The sequence below is a fragment of the Lepidochelys kempii genome, chromosome 3 (genome assembly GCF_965140285.1).
Source record: "Lepidochelys kempii isolate rLepKem1 chromosome 3, rLepKem1.hap1, whole genome shotgun sequence".
NCBI lineage: Eukaryota > Metazoa > Chordata > Testudines > Cheloniidae > Lepidochelys > Lepidochelys kempii.
The window spans coordinates 184,669,098-184,691,005 of NC_136382.1; the positions used below are offsets into that span (position 1 = coordinate 184,669,098).

The window sequence follows — 21,908 nt, forward strand, 5'->3', positions numbered from 1 at the left end:
TTCAGCAGTCTCTCTTTGGAGTCTGTTTTTGAAGTCTTTTTGTTGCAATATTGCAACCTTTGGGTCTGTAATCGAGTAACCAGAGAGACTGAAGTGTTCTCCGACTGATTTATGAATGTTATAATTCTTGACATCTGAAGCACTCCCAGCTACCAGCGCTCTCAGCTATCTTCGAGACACCACTGACTTCCTGAGGAAACTACAATCCATCGGTGATCTTCCTGAAAACACCATCCTGGCCACTATGGATGTAGAAGCCCTCTACACCAACATTCCACACAAAGATGGACTACAAGCCGTCAGGAACAGTATCCCCGATAACGTCATGGCAAACCTGGTGGCCGAACTTTGTGACTTTGTCCTCACCCATAACTATTTTACATTTGGGGACAATGTATACCTTCAAAATCAGCGGCACTGCTATGGGTACTCACATGGCCCCACAGTATGCCAACATTTTTATGGCTGACTTAGAACAACGCTTCCTCAGCTCTCGTCCCCCAATGCCCCTACACTACTTGCGCTATATTGATGACATCTTAATTATCTGGACCCATGGAAAAGAAGCCCTTGAGGAATTCCACCATGATTTCAATAATTTCCATCCCACCATCAACCTCAGCCTCGACCAGTCCATCCAAGAGATCCACTTCCTGGACACTACGGTGCTAATAAGCGATGGTCACATAAACACCACCCTATACCGGAAACCTACTGACCGCTATTCCTACCTACGTGCCTCCAGCTTTCACACAGACCACACCACATGATCCATTGTCTACAGCCAAGCTCTACGATACAACCGCATTTGCTCCAACCCCTCAGACAGAGACAAACACCTACAAGAGCTCTATCAAGCATTCTTACAACTACAATACCCACCTGTGGAAGTGAAGAAACAGATTGATAGAGCCAGGAGAGTACCCAGAAGTCACCTACTACAGGACAGGACCAACAAAGATAACTGAACGCCACTAGCCATCACCTTCAGCCCCCAACTAAAACCTCTCCAACGCATCATCAAGGATCTACAACCTATCCTGAAGGACGACCCATCACTCTCACAAGTCTTGGCAGACAGGCCAGTCCTTGCCTACAGACAGCCCCCCAACCTGAAGTAAATACTCACCAGCAACCACACATCACACAACAGAACCACTAACCCAGGAACCTATCCTTGCAACAAAGCCCGTTGATAACTGTGTCCACATATCTATTCAGGGGACACCATCATAGGGCCTAATCACATCAGTCACGCTATCAGAGGCTCATTCACCAGCTCATCTACCAATGTGATATATGCCATCATGTGCCAGCAATGCCTCTCTGACACGTACATTGGTCAAACTGGATAGTCTCTACGTAAAAGACTAAATGGACACAAATCAGACGTCAAGAATTATAACATTCATAAACCAGTCGGAGAACACTTCAATCTCTCTGGTCACTCGATTACAGACCTAAAGGTAGCAATATTACAACAAAAAGACTTCAAAAACAGACTCCAAAGAGAGACTGCTCTCCTGCTGGTAATAGCTCATCTTAAGTGATCACTCTCCTTACAGTGTGTATGATAACACCCATTTTTTCATGTTCTGTGTGTATATGTCTCCTCACTGTATTTTCCACTGAATGCATCCAATGAAGTGAGCTGTAGCTCACGAAAGCTTATGCTCAAATAAATTGGTTAGTCTCTAAGGTGCCACTAGTACTCCTTTTCTTTTTGCGAATACAGACTAACACGGCTGCTACTCTGAAACCAGTTTGAGATAGTTTACATCGCCATTGCCCACACCATGTCTGTTCTGTGGATAAATAAAAAAATATCAGGCTTCATAACTGTCCAGCTGGAAACTTACACAACTACTAAATTCACTTAAATTGAATTATGCAAACCTGCTCTGCACAGCAATTTTAGACAAGGGGCCATTGCAAAATGCCATTTTGTGTTTCAATGATTTTCAAACCAAATGTGTTCAATTCACAAGTAAAAATGAGTTTCTTTTCCAATAGTCAGCTCTGCAAATTCACCATGGACTCAGAGTCAAGCTGGGTCTTATCTGCCATCATACCACCACCAAGAAAGGTTCTGTGGGGCACTAGGCCCCCAAAGATATCAGTATAGTGCCCTGGTCTTCAGTGTGTTTGAACAGGTGTAAGTGACTGGAATGTCAACAATTCTTGGGATGTAGAAGACCAAGTACAAACAGCTTACACACTCAGCTGAGTTGCCTCTGCAGCGGTGTAAGGATTTGTAAAAAAGAAGAATTTGTCATTTAAGTCAGTAAATATGGCACTGAACATACAAAGGGAGCATATCATTTATGTAAGATTGTGCTGTTACTAGACAGTCACTTTTCAGAGTATAACTGCACTTTGGAAGTTAAATTACCACTGCACTATACATAGAGGAATGCAAGTAAATCTGATATTAGAAGTGTCTGACTTTGTAATCTATTTTCTGTTATGCTCCTGAAAACTACCACAGAACCAATTACTAAAAAGCTAATTCTTGTACGTCGAAGTGCAGAGCTATTTAATTAACAGTACTAGCAACAGTATTAGCGACCTTAGGAGTGAAGAAGTTGATAACTTATCTTCGTACCCAAGCTAAATAATTTGGAATATATTAGAAATCCAAAACTATTAGATAAGAAGGCTAAAGAACGGAAAAACCTTCCACAATTACAGTAGTCAAAAGTAAACTGGGTTGTCCAACCATTTAAGTGCTATTCTAGACACTGAAGTTCTAGGTCCAACATCTCAGAGCCACGACAGCTCTGGATTACAGCAAAGTGTGGTAGACAAAGTTATTTTCTGAGCTTTGTCCCATAGAAAGAAACAGACAAATCACATGGAATATGCTCAACAACTCTGAACAATGTATTATGCTGTAGGAAAAGATTTCATTGAAGGTAGTAGTAGTTTTTTCTATACAGCCCCTTCCATCTAAGGGCTAGTCTACACTGGTAATGCTAAAGCTTTAACATGGCTTGTGTGGTCTCAAAAAAAACCAACCCCCAAAAAAATCCCCCCACCTCCACAAGGGGTGTGGCTTCCCAGCGCTGGTGCACTGTCTACACTGGTGCTTTACAGCCCTGAAACTTGCTGCGCTCAGGGGGGTGTTTTCTCACACCCCTGAGCGAGAAAAAGTTGCAGCAATGTAAATTGCCAGTGTAGACAAGTCCCAAGAATAGCTCAAAGCACTGTATGGACACAAAGCTTTATAATCCCTCTAGAACATAAGGATGGTTAAACAGACAGGTAGCCCAAGATCAGAGAGTAAGACAATGAATAATTTGGGAACAGAGTCCAAAAGTTAATCTTATGTGAACCAAAACACTTGTACCTCTAACATTTCTAAATTCTATTCCCTTTTAGTTTCCTATTACTGAGATGTAAATGCATACAATTAACTAGGCCTTTCTCAGTCCTCACATTCTTCTCATCCTCATGTTCCTTCATTTCTCAAAATATTCTTATAGCATCTATTAAAAGGAATGGACAGCTCTCAGGTAATGTAATACTTAGATATTTGAAGGTTGGCTCATTTCATAAATGCAATTCAGTTTGGCTTCTATGCTTCTAGCAGAGCCTTGTTTTGACTATTGTATTGCTCATGTACTAAAGGCACAAGAAGGAAGAAAACAGGATTCTTTACAACCATCCCCTCTCTTGCACCCAAAGGATTCCTGTCAAAGCAGTGACCCTCTGAAGAAAGACTGCTCCTTCAGAAATTCTTAATGCTGCTCTAATAAGGGAAGGATAAGGTGTTTCCCACGAGGAGATTGGCCTGTTCCTGATCAGAGGACAAGTATAAAAGATAATCAAGTTTCTGTACAATATTAACTGAAAAATCAAGTTTACCTTCTGATTTAATGGCGATATAGTATCCGTGGCAGAATCAATGGGAAAAATCTGGACTCTTTGTTCCATGTAAGTATGAAAGTTCAGAAGAGCAGCCACAAGATCCTGAATGAAAGCTAAAGCCTGACCAGCAATGTCTCGCAACTTCAGCTTTAACACAAACAGTTACAGTTGGTATATTTCAGTTACAACAAATACAATCTATTTAAATGGAGACCTTAAAACTACAAAATTGCACAAAATATCTCAAGAATAGCTTTAGAAAGTGTTTAACTTAAGACAGTATATTCCTTTTCATGTAACCTAGTTTCCTGGTGGTGCTTTGCTGTAGATGTGTCCTGTGATCCTACCTTCAGAACTCATTACCAACCACCCCATTTTTTTTTCTTATTCTGTCCTGTCTAGACAAAATCTAGGTTATAAAATGTCGCTGTTTGTTGAGTCTCCCCAAATATAGTACCTCATACATTTCTTTATTGTCTATTTCCCTAACCTACCCCAAACACTCCCCTCTCCACCTTCTATTTTGGTGTCCCCTGCATATTTCAACCAGTGCAATTACAGCAGAACCTCATTAACACAGTAAAACTACAGGTGCAAAAATCTGCCCTGAAAACAGATTTTCAAGACTGTAGATTAGTGACCAACCAATATGGATCTGTTTCTGTACCAGAGGCAGGGTCAGAGATTGACTGACACCATATTCCCACAGGCCACTTCAAGTTCAGCCAGGCCCTACCACTTAGCAATTGCCGGCGTTAGACTATCTCCATCACAAAACAGGCCAGTGGCAGCCATCTATTCACTCCCAGCTTGGCTATGGCCACAGAGACAGTGAGTGAGCCCATTCTCTTCAGAGATGCTCCTGAAGAGCAGAGGGCAGTCATAGCAATCTTTCTAAAGGAATCCCTGCATGCTGCAATCAGGAACCTTCATACTACATACAGTGGTTCCTCTTCCCTTCCATGACCCTAGAAGGGCCATGGAAGCAGCATCAACCCACACCCTCAACAAAAGCACCACCCAAAAACGATAGCAGTATAACCACCAGTCAACTGCAAGTGGACTTGCTCTGATCCAGAACTTTATGATACATGAGGGTGGGGCCTCTGGGCAAGATAGCACTCCTCCACTGGGCCTGCTCAGAGCACAGAAGCGGAACTTGAATGACCTGTGTTTTTGTAAAATGAAGAGGATTTGAGGAGGGAATTGCACTGAAGTGTAATAATAAAAACAGTGCAGTCGAAATAGCCTGCTGGCTTATTGCCCAGCGTCAGGCTCAACAGGATATCTACATTTTTGTCTTCAACATTCATATTTCATTTATGTAAAAAAAAAAATAGACTTTTACAGGTTAAGCCATGTAAGGGTATTACTTACCTGACATCTTCTATTGTGTAATGGTACATTAAGAGCATTATATTGACTAGATCCTACAAGCCAAAAATTGACAGTTACACAAACAAATAATGGAGTCATGTTTTTACATTAACTTCTTGTGACCGTCTAACAATGAAATCTGCGAAATTTAATGTTTAGTTTGCATTACTGCAACATCGCTGAGTTTGCCAAATTTGTTTATTTTAAACAAAAATTGTAGTGGATACCAAACAGTATATACCTGAACAAAAAATCATTTGATTTTAGAAGGAGTCACATTGAATGTCCCCAACATTAGCATCATTACTGTGACCAAGTTATGGCTGAAATGGCACTTCCATTCTAATTCTGGATTTTTAATAGGGCTGTCAATTAATCACAGTTAACTCATGTGATTAACTCAAAAAAAATTATCGCAATTAATCACACTGTTAAACAATAGAATCCCAATTGAAATTATTAAATATTTTGGATGGTTTTTCTACATATTTTATTCATATATATTATATAATATTCTGTATTGTAATTCAAATCAAAGTGTATTTTATTCTTGATTACAAATATTTGCACTGTGAAACAAAACAAATAGTATTTTTCAGTTCACCTCATACAAGTACTGTGGTGCAATCTCTGTGTTGTGAAAGTGAAACTTACAAATGTAGACTTTTTTTGTTACGTAACTGCATTCAAAAACAAAACAATGTAAAACTTCAGCGCCTACAAGTTCACTCAGTCCTATTTCTTGTTCACCCAATCGCTAAGGAAAACAAGTTTGTTTACATTTACAGGAAATAATGCTGCCCTCTTCTTATCTACAACGTCACCAGAAAGTGAGAACAGGCATTTGTACAGCACTTTTGTAGCCAGCATTGCAAGGTATTTATGTGCCAGATTGTGGGATACAAATTGGCAATTTGTGCCAATTGACCTAATCTCATGAGAAAAGAGAAATCATGAGGGAAAAACTCTAAGCTCCCCTTGTAGGCTTAATGTCACATTTTGGAAGCCCAACCATCAAAGATATCACAGACCTCAATAAGAAGAACATGCATGCGTTGAAGAGAAACACATGACAAATATATCTCATGTCCAAATGTTAAAGACAGCAACAACTGATTTCAGTTTAGGCAACACTGACATGGGAGAGCAAGGCCAGAACTGTTTTCAAAGCGTGAGATGGTGAATTAGCAGCAGACTGGGCAGGAAAGTGAATTTCACCTCTGAAAAAAATCTAAGGTTTTGGGGAAAAGATGTGTCCGCCAAAAACTTTGAAAATTTTTGCAGGAAATTAATTTCTGTAATATATTTCATTACAAGACCACCAAAATGTCCCCACTAAGTGAACGTTTTGATGTTTCCAAAACAAAATATGTTCCCTGAGAACTTTGGCTTCATGGCAACACACCAGACAAGCTGCTGGGCATCCTGGAAGCAAGGGCTCCCATCTCCTGGGCATTCCACTAACCTGTGGCAACCGACAAACACAGCTGTGGAGCAGCCAGGTCACCAGTTCCTCAGCAAATTTCCCACCAGGCTGCTGAGGAGCCAGAGCCCGACTTCAAGGTTTGGGAAGCTAACTTTACTAAGCCCATTACTTGTTCCACTGTGGATGATGGCTCAAAGGATAGGCAAAAGCCCTTCAATGCAATTCTGTTACTACTGCTGCTGCTTCTTCTCCTCACTCTCTTCAGGCACCAAGACCTGCTCTATGGGGAACAGAGGGTAACCTGCTGCCTGACCAAGAAGCCCTTTGTGACCCAGACCATACGTTGCCTAGGATAGGGTGAGAATCCTCCAAAACATTCTAGGACAATTCTGCTCTCCTCTGCTTGCCTGGGCTCTCTCCCTTAGAATCACAAAATATCAGGGTTGGAAGGGACCTCAGGAGGTCATCTAGTCCAACCCCCTGCTCAAAGCAGGGCCAATCCCCAACTAAATCATCCCAGCCAGGGTTTTGTCAAGCCTGACCTTAAAGATATCTAAGGAAGGAGATTCCACCGCCTCCCTAGGTAACACATTCCAGTGTTTCATCACCCTCCAAGTGAAAAAGTTTTTCCTAATATCCAACCTAAACCTCCCCCACTGCAACTTGAGACCATTACTCCCCTTCTGCTGGGGAGCCTAGTAAAGCATGCCAACTGCCCCTTCAGCATGAAGCTACAGGAGAGATGCAGAAGCTGAGCACTTTCTGACCCACACTTTGTCCTTTTTCTTTTTGGCCACTTTGCAGTGAGGGAAGGGAAGGGAAGAGAAGGGGAAGGCTGACTCAGGTCAAATTCCATGTCAAAATCCCAAAATATTTTTTCAGCAAAGAGAGTTAGGCTGAATATCTGGACCTGGAGGGATAAAAAGGTACAGTTGTGAAGCCATCTGAAAAAGTAAAAAGGGTCTGCTACAAACAGAGGGCTGTTTCCTGCTATTTGCTCTACGGGGAGGCAGCGAATTGTGGGTAGTGTCAAGAGAGAAATGTAGTCCTAACCTTGCCAAGTCCAGGTTCCTAACCCTGCCTAGTCCAGTCTCCACACTCAAGGGGAAAGGAAGAAACCCACTGCTGGATATGCTAGAGAATGTGAGAAATCAGGGCCTTACTTGGCATATGCAGAGTTCAGTTTAGATTTGCCTTTGTTGCTGGGCTTTAAGCAAGGACAGTTTATGGGAAAAGGAAGTCTACATTTACAACTGTTAATTCATTGGGTGTTTCATTTGTTATGTGCTTAAAAATTGTATGTTAGTAACACCAGTAAGTACTTCCAGCTAGGACATATCCTGGCAAAAGAGTGGCTTAGCATGTCACTGGGGGTGATGGATGCTGAGACACTGCCCACTACTATTGAATCAAGTTTTTCTGGGGGATCCTCAAGCCAGGCCATTATGCATTTGAGAAACTGCCACTTGACATTGAGATTTTTTTTCCAGGTAGTACTCTCCTCCCATCTAAGCAATGACCTATGTTAACAACTGTACTCTCCTTGCCTAATAGAACCCTCTTGAATATGACTGCCTAAAGAGCCATCTATGGGAGGGCCTTGCTAAATTAACAGAATTATCCTCTCTTTTTATAATATTCTGTCCAAATTAAGTTGATCAGATGGTAGATTATAGGAGAGTTTAAGACACCCTCTATATAGAGCTTTAAGTTGTATTTAACACAGTTAATGGCTTTATATATTTAAAGACCACTAAGTTTGAACAGAATTGCCATCTAAACATTACATATATCGAACATATAAAGCACCACTACAAGTAGCTGTAATGGGAGACGGTTCAGCTTCCTGGTTTTTTGGGGCCTAATAGCTGTTTAATTCACAAGGTGGTCACTTTTTCCACAGGAATGCCCAAATTAAGACTGAATGTTAAACAGGGTGGGGGGAACCAATGAAATACCTACTTGTGTCATTGAAAGGTACTTTTTCATTGATTATGCATAAAGAGTCATCCAATCGCATACCCAAATCTGCATGAAGGTTCTTTAACTGCTGCTGGCTGGGTAGAAAAACAGGTTTACATTACAAACCTTGTTTAAGGAAAACAACAACATTTCAGTTATACCTTAAGCTGTGGTCCCGTGTTCAACTACTGTCCACATTTTTCCAGAGTTTTTAAAAGAGCGAAATATAAGTAAGGAGACACAGGATAGGCACAGCAGGACTGACATTTAACGTGATCAGGATTTCCCCCTCCCAATACAATGAGAGATGCACAGAAAGCCAGAGGGCTGAATAATGCATTCCAAGAGTCAATTTATTGTCAAAGTAACCTTTAAATTATTTCTAAACTGTATTACATACACTATATGAAAACTTAATTCAGTTCCAAAGTATGTCATGTTTAGAATCCTTTTACTTCTCCAAGTCATCAAACAACCTGCATTATTTCATCCCACATTGAGTGGGTAGTGGATAATTCAGGTAGCTACAAAATATATTTATTTGTTGCATACTTGTTACAGAAGTGCCACAAGAATTTCAGAATCCTATATTTAGTGCCCATAATCTAGTAGCCTCTACTGCAAAGCAAAGAGCTCTGTAAAAATAATTATTCATATTTCTACTCAGTTCAGATGAGCCTTCACCTGTATTTTGTTCAACTGAAATGTAATAGCTGTTATGAATTTAACAAAGACAAGTCTATGAGACAAACATTGATCACTGCTAATACCGTACAGTAAAAGATTCTACTCAGACATTGTACACACACGCCATCAATAACTTAATTTCTGTAAAAACTTATTTCCAGGTGTTACTTGTAACTATACGAGTTACAACATTTCAGACAAGTGTCTCTTCTAAGATGACAATATCCCTCTAAAATAACAACAATTCCACAATTTTTCACAACTACCTAGCATTTTTGCTGAAAAAAAGAACACTGAACTAAAGAGCTCTACGTAACAGGATTTTAACAACATGTGCAAGAGCTGCTGTCTTGTCAGATATCAAGGAGAATGGATAGAGAGCTCTCTAGGAGAACACAGTAGCTGATCAACATGTAGAGATGAGATCAATTTATTTCCTCTTCCTAGATAAAATCAAAGTGGCCTTGATAGCCATGTACTACTGTTACTTGTGACATGAAACTAACAGAGCACTAAGTAACTCTCAGTTTTACCACAATGAGTATATAACAGCTGTGTAAGATTGCTGTAGGAATGCAGAGCAATCACTTCTCTGGTTAGTTTACTTTAAGAAAAATTAAAGAAAATTTTTAACATATGATAAGAACTTACCATTCTTCCGCTCGAAATCTACACTCCTTAGCTTCTCTTTCTAGTGTCTGAGATTTGATCTTTATGTAAAAAGAACAGAACCCCATAATGTAAGTACTAATACATGCAAAATGTTTTATTTCCAAAACTTTAGGCATTTTAGTAAGTATGATTGTAAAACTTACTTCTAATTTGGTTTTATCATTCTGCAGTTTTTCTATGGTATCAATGTATTTCCGGGTTAAACCATCCACCACTGCTTGATGCTGGGCAGCATCTGTTTCCAAAATCTCAAGTCTATTTTTCAGCTCAGCTTCCAAACGTTTGTGCTGCTCATCTGCTTCAAAGAACTACAAATGAGAAAAGGAATTTTCTTATCTGAAATAGCCCTTTTAATCCAATACTGTAAATTATGTCAATTCATATGGACACCATAGACTCTTACTAGTGATGGCAGATTTTTACAAGCTGCACGTTCTTATGCCGATTTACTCTGTAGTTACTTATGTGGCCTTCATCAACATAGCATCAGACTATATGAGGACTATAAATCTTGGAACACCAAAGGACCATTGTCCACTGTATTGTAATACACTATTCAGAATGTAGCAGCTTTAAATAATAATCTTGGGGGAATTCTGCATCAAAAAATTAAAAGTTCTGCACACAATATTTTAAAATTCTGCAAATCTTATTTGTCAGAATAACACTACTTAATCACAACAGTTTCAATTATTTAGGTAATTTATTTCAAAATACCTGTCAGCAAGTATGTCTGTGACAATATAAACACACAAAAATTCCCCCAGGAATAGAAAGTTAAAGGAACCCTTATTGACAACCCAATTCCTGTTTTTATGTCCCCCCCGAAAGAACCCAGCCAGGGAGACAGATACCCACAAGCCCTCCCCCGCAGATCCCAGTTGTGGCCCTCCACAGCCCACACACCAGCCTCCTTACCCCCCCAGAGCCCAGACACCCACTCTCCTCCCACCTCCTCACCCCCCCCCCCCCCCACCCAAGCCCAGGGATCCAGAGATGGAAATAGTCTAATGCTCAGTCCCAGGCTTGTGGGGGGTTTCCTGCAGTGCGCACCTCGGTCTTCTTCCCTCAGGGCATGTGAGGAACTGCAGCTGCTAGGAACCCTCTACTCTTCCCCACCCATCCCCCACAGTGTCTTATATGTGAGCTGGGCTCTGCCAGGTCCAGTGGCCCCTAGTGGTGGCCAGCAGCACTGCAGCCCACTTCTGGGCGGGGGCAGAATCTGTGCAAAAAACATTTCTGTAAAATTCTGCATTGTGCAGTAGCAGAGAATTACTCCAGGAGTAAAATAATCTGACGCAGAATTAAGTTATTCTGCCATTTTGCAATTGAAAGTGAATTTAAACACATGCACAGCAGTCCCAGTTAGTGTGGTCTGATGCTTCAAAGGATCATTAAAAAACGTCAATTTAATCCACTATTCTCACAGGCCACTTTTGAGATCTGAGCTACCACACAGAGTGGTTTTTGGATGCTTTACTACTCATTTTCTCCGTTACAGTTCACATATAACCAGCTTTCTAACCTCAGAAGAGAAATTCCTTAAAAATTACTCACTTGTATATGTAATCGTTCGTTCTCCTCTATCTTCTTTTGAAGATCTTCATCAAAGACACTCTTCTGCTCTTGACTCAACTGAGATGAAGATTCTCCACTTTTCTGACAAAAATTAAGAAATTTCCATGTATTGCATGCAGTTTTACAGGGCACCCATTCCCAACATGTAAGCATACTTTACACAGCTTAGAATTGGGTCTATTCACATTTCCACAGTAATAGAAGCACACAGACTATAATTAACATCTCTAAAATTCAGTTATTCCAAATATTTCTTACTAACTACATATATCACTTATATTAAAACACAAGTTCAAAGACAGTACCAGATCTCTAAACTTGGACAATGACAAACTGCATGCACAAATTGCATTAAATATATTATTTGTACAGGTAAGGAGACACCAAACGAGTTGGTCATTACTCAAAAAATTCAGTCACAGCATCTGTAAAACCGTATAGTCCTAATCGGGTGAAATGGCATACTCAGACAAAGTTTCACGTAATAGTTTCTTAACACTAAATGATTGCTTCTTGGAACAACTAGAGCACACAAGGTGAGGCTACTCTTGACACAGAAGCTAATCCAAATAGTGACAGTATCTCAGCTATTGAGTAACAGTGACTACAACACAATTAAGTGCTATATCCTGGGGCAGACAGGTTACCAAGAAGTGACAGTGACACTGAACTTTAGAAAGGAAGATTTCAATAAAATGTATTTAATCAAAATGGCTTTAAAAGTAAGGGAAGTAAAAACCTTAAGAAGTGGTATGGATGCTACTTAACCAATCAATAATGGAGTGTCATAATACGTTCCTGTTGAACAAAAAGGGAATCTGGAAGGCAACGTAAATGGTAAGGTCTGAGAAGGTAGTAGAACCAAACTGCAATCCTTCAAAATTTGGAAGTCTGAACTGATGGAAGCCATAAATCACACCTGGCAATAAGTAAAAGGGAAATTAGAAGGGTCAAAATGCATTTTGAGGAGCAAACAACAAGAGGTATAAAAATAGATTATTTAAGTGTATCAGAAGTACAGAGCTTGTGAAAGAATTGGTGTGTCTGTTGAATCACCAGAGCTAAATGGAGCAATTATGGACAAAAAGGACACTGATGAGAAGCTAAGTGATTTCTCTGTCTCAGTTTTCACCACTGAGAAGACACCTACCCCAGACCTGCTCTTTTCTGATTATGAAGATCAGCTACTCTCAGAAATTCAGGTTTCAGAAGAGTTACTCCAGCAAACTAATAATTTGAAAAGCGATAAGCCAATAGGCATAGACTGTATATATCCGAAAGATAAGAAGGCACTTAACAATGAAATGGCTAAGCTGCTATTAAAAAACAGCTACTGTTCCAGAAGACTGGAGGATAAGAGAGGTTTTTGAAGAGCTGTTGGAGTGATCTGAGGAACTAGAGGCCAGTAAAGCCTTACATCTGTACCTGGCCAACTGGTTGAAATGATAATTAGAAGCAGAAAAGAACATCTGGAAGATTATGGTATGATAGGTCTAAGCAATATGATTTTAGCAAAGAAAATCATGTTTCACTAAACTTTTAGAATTTATTGAAGGTGTCCAAAAAGTAACAGCTGAAAGAAAACTAGCTGATGTAGTTCATTTAGACTTTAAAAGGCCTTTGACGAGGTTCCATACAAGACAGGGTGGATAAAAGCCAATGGTTTTTAAAACTGACAGCATAAGGTAAAGCCTAAATCTATTAAGATTATGTAAATTAAATACAAAAATACTAAGCGATGTTTGCTGTAAAACTTTACAGGAAGACAAACACTAAACTGGTGGGCTAAGCACCTGGAAACAAAGTTTGTTGATCTGCTAAACCAACTTTTGAAAGCAATAGCCTCTTCTGCAAGTGCAGAGATAATATTTTCTTCATCTGAGCCCTGGTCTACACTAGGACTTTAGGTCGAATTTAGCAGCGTTAAATCGATGTAAACCTGCACCCGTCCACACAATGAAGCCCTTTATTTCAACTTAAAGGGCTCTTAAAATAGATTTCCTTACTCCACCCCTGACAAGTGGATTAGAGCTTAAATTGACCTTGCCGGCTTGAATTTGGGGTACTGTGGACACAATTCAATGGTATTGGCCTCCGGAAGCTATCCCAGAGTGCTCCATTGTGACCGCTCTGGACAGCACTCTCAACTCAGATGCACTGGCCAGGTAGACAGGAAAAGAACCGCGAACTTTTGAATCTCATTTCCTGTTTGGCCAGCGTGGCAAGCTGCAGGTGACCATGCAGAGTTCATCAGCACAGGTGACCATGATGGAGTCCCAGAATCGCAAAAGAGCTCCAGCATGGACCGAACGGGAGGTACGGGATCTGATCGCTGTTTGGAGAGAGGAATCCGTGCTATCAGAACTCCGTTCCAGTTTTCGAAATGCCAAAACCTTTGTCAAAATCTCCCAGAGCATGAAGGACAGAGACCATAACAGGGACCCGAAGCAGTGCCGCGTGAAACTGAAGGAGCTGAGGCAAGCCTACCAGAAAACCAGAGAGGCAAACGGCCGCTCCGGGTCAGAGCCCCAAACATGCTGCTTCTATGATGAGCTGCATGCCATTTTAGGGGGTTCAGCCACCACTACCCCAGCCGTGTTGTTTGACTCCTTCAATGGAGATGGAGGCAATACGGAAGCAGGTTTTGGGGACGAAGAAGATGATGATGATGAGGAGGAGGTTGTAGATAGCTCACAGCAAGCAAGCGGAGAAACCAGTTTTCCCGACAGCCAGGAACTGTTTCTCACCCTGGACCCAGTACCCCCCGAACCCACCCAAGTGTAACTGTTAACACTCTGAATAAATGTAAGTTAAGCTATATAATTGCTTAAATAAATGTGCATAATATAGTGTATCCTGGTTAGTAAAAAGCAGCACCAAATTTAGTGAAAAGGCTATATTCAGGTGCAAATCAACATGTTTTAATAATTTACAACTAATGAGAATTAACTTTTGTTTAGAAAATAAACTAAAGTACAAATACAAAACAGATGACTTCAGTCAATCCATCCTGGCAGAAGAGACTACCAAGGAAGCTAAATAGTCATGGGGTGAGAGTCAAAGTACTGTCTTCAATCAAAAACTGGCTAGGAAACAGAAAGATACAAATAAGAATAAAAGGTCAGTTATCATGCAAAAGGTTCAGAGTGGGGTGACTTAAGGTTCTGTACTAAGTTCTGTGTTGTTTAATATACTTATTAAAGATGTGGAAAGGGAATAAGTAAGTGAAATTTAATGCTGACAAATGTACAATGCACACTGGAGGGGAAAAAATTAAATATTCATACACCTTACAGAATTCTAAGTAAACTGTATCAACTCAAGATATCAACTTGAATATTCTTGATACTCATACAGAATTATCAATTAATGATAAAAATTTTGGAAAGGATATTTATCTCATGCTTCAGGGATTAAGTAAATCTACTAAAAATCAGTCGGAGATATAACCTGCAGAGGGGGCAGATTCCTACACATTTATCTATTTCAGGATTCTTACACTTTCCTCTGAATTATCTGGTATTGGCCGCTGTCAAAGACAGGATACTAGACCAGATAGACTGGAGTATAAATTCCTACTCTTCAAATCATGGGAAACCACGGTCCACACAGTTTACAGATTTGCATAGAATCACAGGGTTAGAAGGGACGAGAGAGAGAGAGACAAGTTGATAAACATTACGTTTGTATTGTATACGCACTAAATGCAGGGCATTCTCTACTGCTTGTTTTACAACGTATGTTCATTTATTTTAAATTAAATGTCTTTATTATTAGATACTATCAAGTTGTGCAGCAACGTTCTACCAATTTGTTACCGCTATAAAGTTCCCATAAAGTACATGGTGCAAAAATATACATGGGGATAGAAAGGTAGAAAAGAAGAAGTGAAGGACATTGTTTTATGTTTCTTACTAAGATGCTGCTAAAAACAAGATCAGAGATGGAAAGCCAGGACATTTTTCTTTAAGTAAATTGTTTTAATTTGAAGCCTACCTTGTTCTTCTTGCCCTTGACTTCACTTAAGGCAAGTTCATCCTGAAGCAGTTCCACCCTCTTTGCAAGCTGTTGATTTCGAAATGTCAAACTGTCCATTTCTTGTTGCAGTTTTCTCAACGATTGGTCCTTCATCTTCAGTTGTTCCTGAATTAGCATAAAAGTTTCAACAATCCACTATGATTTCAGCACAAGCTTTATAAAAGTGTGACTAATATTAAAAAAAAACAAAACAAAACAAACAAAAACCACCCACAAAGGAATAACAGTAATTATACAAAATCTAAAAATTCAACACAAATTGCTTTGTTCTTTTGTATACAACCTAAAGGCACATATGGATTGTTTTTAGCAAAAGAGTTTAGCTTCCTTAAGTCTACTCAAAACTTGCTGCAAGTGGGTACTTCTTCCTTTTACAGAGTCAGATGGACACTTCCTGGTGACTGTACTGTAAATGCCCACCACACAGCATCAGAAGCAGAATAGTTGCAGATGGGAAATTCTTACTAAATCAATCCTTTGTCACAATTAGTGACATCCACTTAACCACAAAGCAGATCTGCAAAACTTCAGCATCTGATCATACAGTTTGACAAGACTTTTTAACTTTTACCTTCAGAGAAGCAGAATTTGCTTGCTCATCCACAACACCTTTTTTCAGCACCTGATTCTGAGCTCGAAGCTGAAAACAAGAGGTGCAAATTATTAATCCAGCCAGGAATCAACAAACATACAAAGTGTTCATTAACAACCTGCAAGAGTACCTATCTTTGTTTAGGAAAATAGTAAATATGTGCATTTCTAAGCAGGCCATATTAGTTCTGTTACAGATATACTGTTGTAATATTGAAAAAAGTATAAAACCAGCATAACCCAATTCTATTGTTTTACATTTTGGAAAACAAGTCAGTCATTTTACCTTCTACGAACTTCACTCTCAACCAAACTGTTCTTAAACAAGAAATATACATCTTAGTAACAGGACAATTTTAAAGCGTGGTTATGGTCTGAAGAGCAACTATACAAAAATGGCACCTTTTTACTAAAGAAATATACTCCCTGTATATATTTTTGTCCTGAAAAAGCAGAAATAAGTTTGTTTGTTTTGCCCTTTTTTCTTTTTTTTTTTAAACAACTTTATTTTTGTTCACACCACAGAACCACCACAGCTAACAGAGTCAGCAGGATTCTATGCCACCTCATGTTTCCACAGAATTGTTAACTACATTCTGATTACAAAACCTGTGACACTGGTAATGAAGCATAAGCCAGAGAGAACACAGCTTGACTTAACATCTCAGGATGAGTTTGCAGACTGCCAAAAAACTCCCATCTTTTTACTAGGACCTTGGCTAGTTTGAGCTGGAAATCATTGAGACAAAGATGGAGCTCCACAATGACATTTTTCTACTCACTTTTTAGAGTATCACCTCTCAAGCATTAATAATGAAGGCATTGATTGTTCCATCTTTCCATTCCTTGATAACGGCTCTGATTCAGGTTTGTTCACCAGTAGTTTTTATTAATTTGACATGGCTGAGTCCAACAGCTGCAGACATGAATTAAAATGGTCTGCACTGCACTTGAGAAAGTCACTGGCTGAAGCACAAAAGGGGTGAATTCACATAAAGCAATACTGATGTCTAAACTTTTGTCTGACAGCCGAACATTTCAAAAGATCAAGAGACAACAATTAATACCGTGGGCCTATTCTGCTCCCTTTGAATTGCTTAGGGGGCCAAAAGAGAGAGGAAGCCACCTGCAAGTTGCCTACCGGGAACTTCCCAAGCACAGGGAGTCCCAGCAGGTGTAGGGCCAATATAACAGGTTCGTATGCCTCCCTCCTCACAGCTACTGGCACAGGGAGCATGTCTACTATCCTTAACTGAAGTATGATCCACGAGCTGACAGAAGTTGACAGCTGACAGAAGTTGTGCTTTAGTCAAATATAAGTTATAGCAGAGGTGGGCAAACTACAGCCCACGGGACCCTCCTGGGCCTAAGAGGCTAGCCTCCCCTGCTGTTCCCCCTCCCTCACAGCCTCAGCTCACTGAGCCGCCGGCGCAATGCTCTAGGCAGCAGGGCTGCAAGCTCTTGCCGGGCAGCGCAGCTGCAGAGCCACGGCCTGACCTGGTGCTCTGTGCTGCACAGTGGCGTGGCTGGCTCCAACTGGGCGGCACAGCTGCCTGTCCTGGTGCTGTAGGCGGCGCGGCTGTAGCGCCGTCAGCCACTGGTGCTCCAGGCAGCAAGGTAATGGGGCAGGGGGGTTGAATGGGGGCAGGAGTCCTGGGGGGCAGTCAGGGGCAGAGGGCCGGGGCCGGTCAGGGAGCAAGCGGGGGTGGATGGGGCAGGAATCCTGGGAGGGGGGCCGTCAGGGGGTGAGAAGTGTGTGTGGGGGGTCAGATATGGGGCAGGGGTCAGGCCACGCCCAGCTGTTTGGGTAGGCACAGCCTCCACTAACTGGCCCTCCATACAATTTCAGAAACCCGATGTGGCCTTCAGGCCAAAAAGTTTGCCTACCCCTGTGCTAAGTCAATAGGACAGTGATCTCCCATCGACTTCTGTAATCCACCTCAACGTGAGGCAGAAGCAATGCCAATGGGAGAGCAGTGTAGACACTGCTGTAAGTCGATGTAGGTTACGGCGACTTCAGTTATGTAACTGAAGCAGCGTAACTTACATTGACTTAGTGCCATAGTGAAAACAAGCCCTCAATCACTCCTCTTGAAGGTGTTCCACTTTTTATAAATAAGGCCTTGTCTAGACTGCAGAGTTTTATCGACAAAAGTCAGCTTTCATCGACAAAACAGAGGCGTACAAACTACAAAGCTTCTTCCACCTACAAAAACCTCTCCTGCTTTGCTCACAAAATAAAACCATCTTGACAAGAGGCATAAAGCTTTTTGCAGCAAAGTTGTATTGACAAAGTAACAGTGTAGACACTGCGCTTGGTTAGGTCACTGTAAATGGCCTCTAGTAGGTGTCTCACAATGCTCATCCTGACTGCTCTGGTCAGTGGTTTGAATTCCACTACCCTACACCCAGGTACATAGACATCCAACCCTCCCCCCCTAAAAGGCCTAGGAATTTTTGAAATTCCACTTCCTGTTCGCTTGGTGTGGACAGCTCACATCACAGCTTCCCAGCTGATCACAGCAGGTCCATGCAGCAAACCCTCTCCTGCTTGGAACACACCCGAGTTGTTGGATCTGCTGACACTGTGGAAAGAGGAGGCTGTGCAGTTTCAGCTCCGCTCCAGCCGTAGGAACACTTCAATATCTATAGTCAGATTTCTCATGGCATGTTAGGTAAGGGCTACGAACACGACACACACCAGTGCCGTGCAAAGATAAAGTTGCTGAGGCAGGCGTACCAGAAGGCAAGGGAGTCAAACCATCACTCTGGTAATGGGCCAAAGACCTGCCACTTCTATAAGTAGCTGGATGCCACCCTCGGTGGCGGCCCCACCTTCACCATCAAGAGCCCTGTAGATACTTCGGTAGGGCTGGAGACAGTGGCCTCAACACAGAGGACAAAGCCGTGGATGAGGAGGTAAGTTGGAGGACGACGTGGAGCACACAGCAGGGTGACCTGGTGGCATGGCAAGTCAGGACATCTTTTCCACTCTGGAGGGTTGTAGCCAATCCCAGCAGTCCATCTCTGGTGCGCATGATGAAGAAAAGGAGAGCTCTAGTAAGTGTTCTTTTTCAGTTCATGCTGCTCGGTTATATGGGGTAGAGCTGTCCTTTGCTTTGTATATTCTAGCAGATGGGATAGACATGTACAAAACTAGCTCTGTTTGGGTATACATCACACTCCCCTGTGCAGCTACACAGTAGGGGCCCTGTGGAGCAGTGTTAGTGCACACCAAGATTTCATGAGAATCCTCTGGACAGATCTCTAGGAAACTTTTCTGGAGGTAGTCGTCAATCCTATGCTGAAGCTTTGTTGGCGAGAGCTGCTTTGTTCCTTCCCTCATTGTAGGAAACTTTCCTGCGCCAATCTGCAATCACTTGTGCAGGAACCAAAGCAGCACACAGGCAAGCAGCATAGGTAACCGGTCTGAAGTCACACATATGCAGAAGATGCACTCTTGCATCCCTCAGAAGTGAGATATCGGCTTAGTGATCAATGGCTCCACGTCTAGTTGGCAGCCGGTATCAAGTGGAGTGCCCCAAGGGTCGGTCCTGGGGCTGGTTTTGTTCAATATCTTCATAAATGATCTGGAGGATGGTGTGGATTGCACTCTCAGCAAATTTGCGGATGATACTAAACTGGGAGGAGTGGTAGATATGCTGGAGGGGAGGGATAGGATACAGAAGGACCTAGACAAATTGGAGGATTGGGCCAAAAGAAATCTGATGAGGTTCAATAAGGATAAGTGCAGGGTCCTGCACTTAGGATGGAAGAACCCAATGCACCGCTACAGACTAGGGACCGAATGGCTAGGCAGAAGTTCTGCGGAAAAGGACCTAGGGGTGACAGTGGACGAGAAGCTGGATATGAGTCAGCAGTGTGCCCTTGTTGCCAAGAAGGCCAATGGCATTTTGGGATGTATAAGCAGGGGCATAGCGAGCAGATCGAGGGACGTGATTGTTCCCCTCTATTCGACATTGGTGAGGCCTCATCTGGAGTACTGTGTCCAGTTTTGGGCCCCACACTACAAGAAGGATGTGGATAAATTGGAGAGGGTCCAGCGAAGGGCAACAAAAATGATTAGGGGTCTAGAACACATGAGTTATGAGGAGAGGCTGAGGGAGCTGGGATTGTTTAGCCTGCAGAAGAGAAGAATGAGGGGGGATTTGATAGCTGCTTTCAACTACCTGAAAGGGGGTTCCAAAGAGGATGGCTCTAGACTGTTCTCAATGGTAGCAGATGACAGAACGAGGAGTAATGGTCTCAAGTTGCAGTGGGGGAGGTTTAGATTGGATATTAGGAAAAACTTTTTCACTAAGAGGGTGGTGAAACACTGGAATGCGTTACCTAGGGAGGTGGTAGAATCTCCTTCCTTAGAGGTTTTTAAGGTCAGGCTTGACAAAGCCCTGGCTGGGATGATTTAACTGGGAATTGGTCCTGCTTCGAGCAGGGGGTTGGACTAGATGACCTTCTGGGGTCCCTTCCAACCCTGATATTCTATGATTCAGTGACCCCCGCCTGTAGAAAATGGTGGCAGAATTTACAGTATTGTCCCTAGTCGCCTGTACTGATGCCCTTAAAAAACCACTTAGACCCTTTGCCTCTTCTTGAGCACCCTTCCCCTCCCCCAAGCCAAACTCACCATGTTTAGGATGTTCACCGAGTTGTGTGATTGCCAAGGGACAGTGAGAAACTGAGTCATATTTTAGAAGAGGGGCATCGTACTATAATGATTCGATGCTGTGCATGCATAACAATCATGCTTCTGTTTACTGTTCCTTGTGCTTCTGCAGAGGTGGCCTTGAGGGGAACGCCCTACACACTGGCAGAGCACCTCCATCATATAAGGAAGCAAACAAGGAGGAGAAAGGAAGACATGTTTCGAGAGGTGATCCAATCCTCAGAGACCAAAAAACAAGAACGCAGGCAGGGAGATTTCAGAGTTGCAGCCATGTTAGTCTGTATCCACAAAAAGAAAAGGAGGACTTGTGGCACCTTAGAGAGTAACAAATCTGAGCATGAGCTGTAGCTCACGAAAGCTTATGCTCAGATAAATTTGTTAGTCTCTAAGGTGCCACAAGTCCTCCTTTTCTTAGAGCAGGGAGAGAGACTTTAAAAGAAAATAGACAGAACTGAATGGAAAGCCAGGATCGAATTTTAATGGGCAAGGAGCGGATGATAAAAGTGACAGAGGAGCGAACGGAGATGTTGAAGTCTCTAATCACGCAGCAGGCAGAATACATTTGTGTTCGGCCCCCTGTGCAGCTGATACAGAACTGCTTTCCATGCCCTCCCCAAACTCCTCCCACACATTCCTTGAAACTTCTCAGCCCATCTCGGTACACTGTTCACTCCACCCCTTCGGACAGTTTCGAAAATGATGCACACAGCTATTGGAGCCCACACGGACCTTCATTGTTATCTCCCTTCCCATCAAGCCTTTTGTGTGTGTGTTGTTAATTGGTATTTAATAAAAACACTCTGAAAGATAACCCCAATCTTTGTCTCCTACACACAGTGGTTGCTGGTGGAATTAATGGTGGGAATATGATCATTTGCTGACTACAAATCACGGTCAGAAATCATCAAAATTCTCATGCAATGCAGCAAGTTAACAAAGCATGGCAGAGTGCTGTACAGAACGAGACACTGCCGGTGCTTATTGTCAAAATGGTGCCTCAAAGCCTCCTTGATTCAAATAGCC

The 21,908-nt window shown here is 41.9% G+C and overlaps 1 protein-coding gene across 6 annotated transcripts in view; it reads right to left on the reverse strand.

The window, feature by feature from the left end:
- PPP1R21 (protein phosphatase 1 regulatory subunit 21) overlaps nucleotides 1-21,908 on the reverse strand; it is a 61,743-nt gene that overhangs the window by 31,418 nt on the left and 8,417 nt on the right. For all 6 annotated transcript variants that reach the window (XR_012158281.1, XR_012158280.2, XR_012158278.2 and 3 more), the window contains exons 2-9: nucleotides 16,182-16,250; nucleotides 15,569-15,715; nucleotides 11,552-11,653; nucleotides 10,138-10,302; nucleotides 9,974-10,032; nucleotides 8,636-8,730; nucleotides 5,248-5,300; nucleotides 3,868-4,017 (exon numbers count right to left, since the gene is read on the reverse strand). Coding sequence is in view for 1 of the 6 variants with exons in the window: in XM_073339237.2 (XP_073195338.1) it covers nucleotides 3,868-4,017; nucleotides 5,248-5,300; nucleotides 8,636-8,730; nucleotides 9,974-10,032; nucleotides 10,138-10,302; nucleotides 11,552-11,653; nucleotides 15,569-15,715; nucleotides 16,182-16,250 (840 nt within the window). In the remaining 5 variants the exon portion in view is untranslated. The remainder of the gene's footprint in view (nucleotides 1-3,867; nucleotides 4,018-5,247; nucleotides 5,301-8,635; nucleotides 8,731-9,973; nucleotides 10,033-10,137; nucleotides 10,303-11,551; nucleotides 11,654-15,568; nucleotides 15,716-16,181; nucleotides 16,251-21,908) is intronic.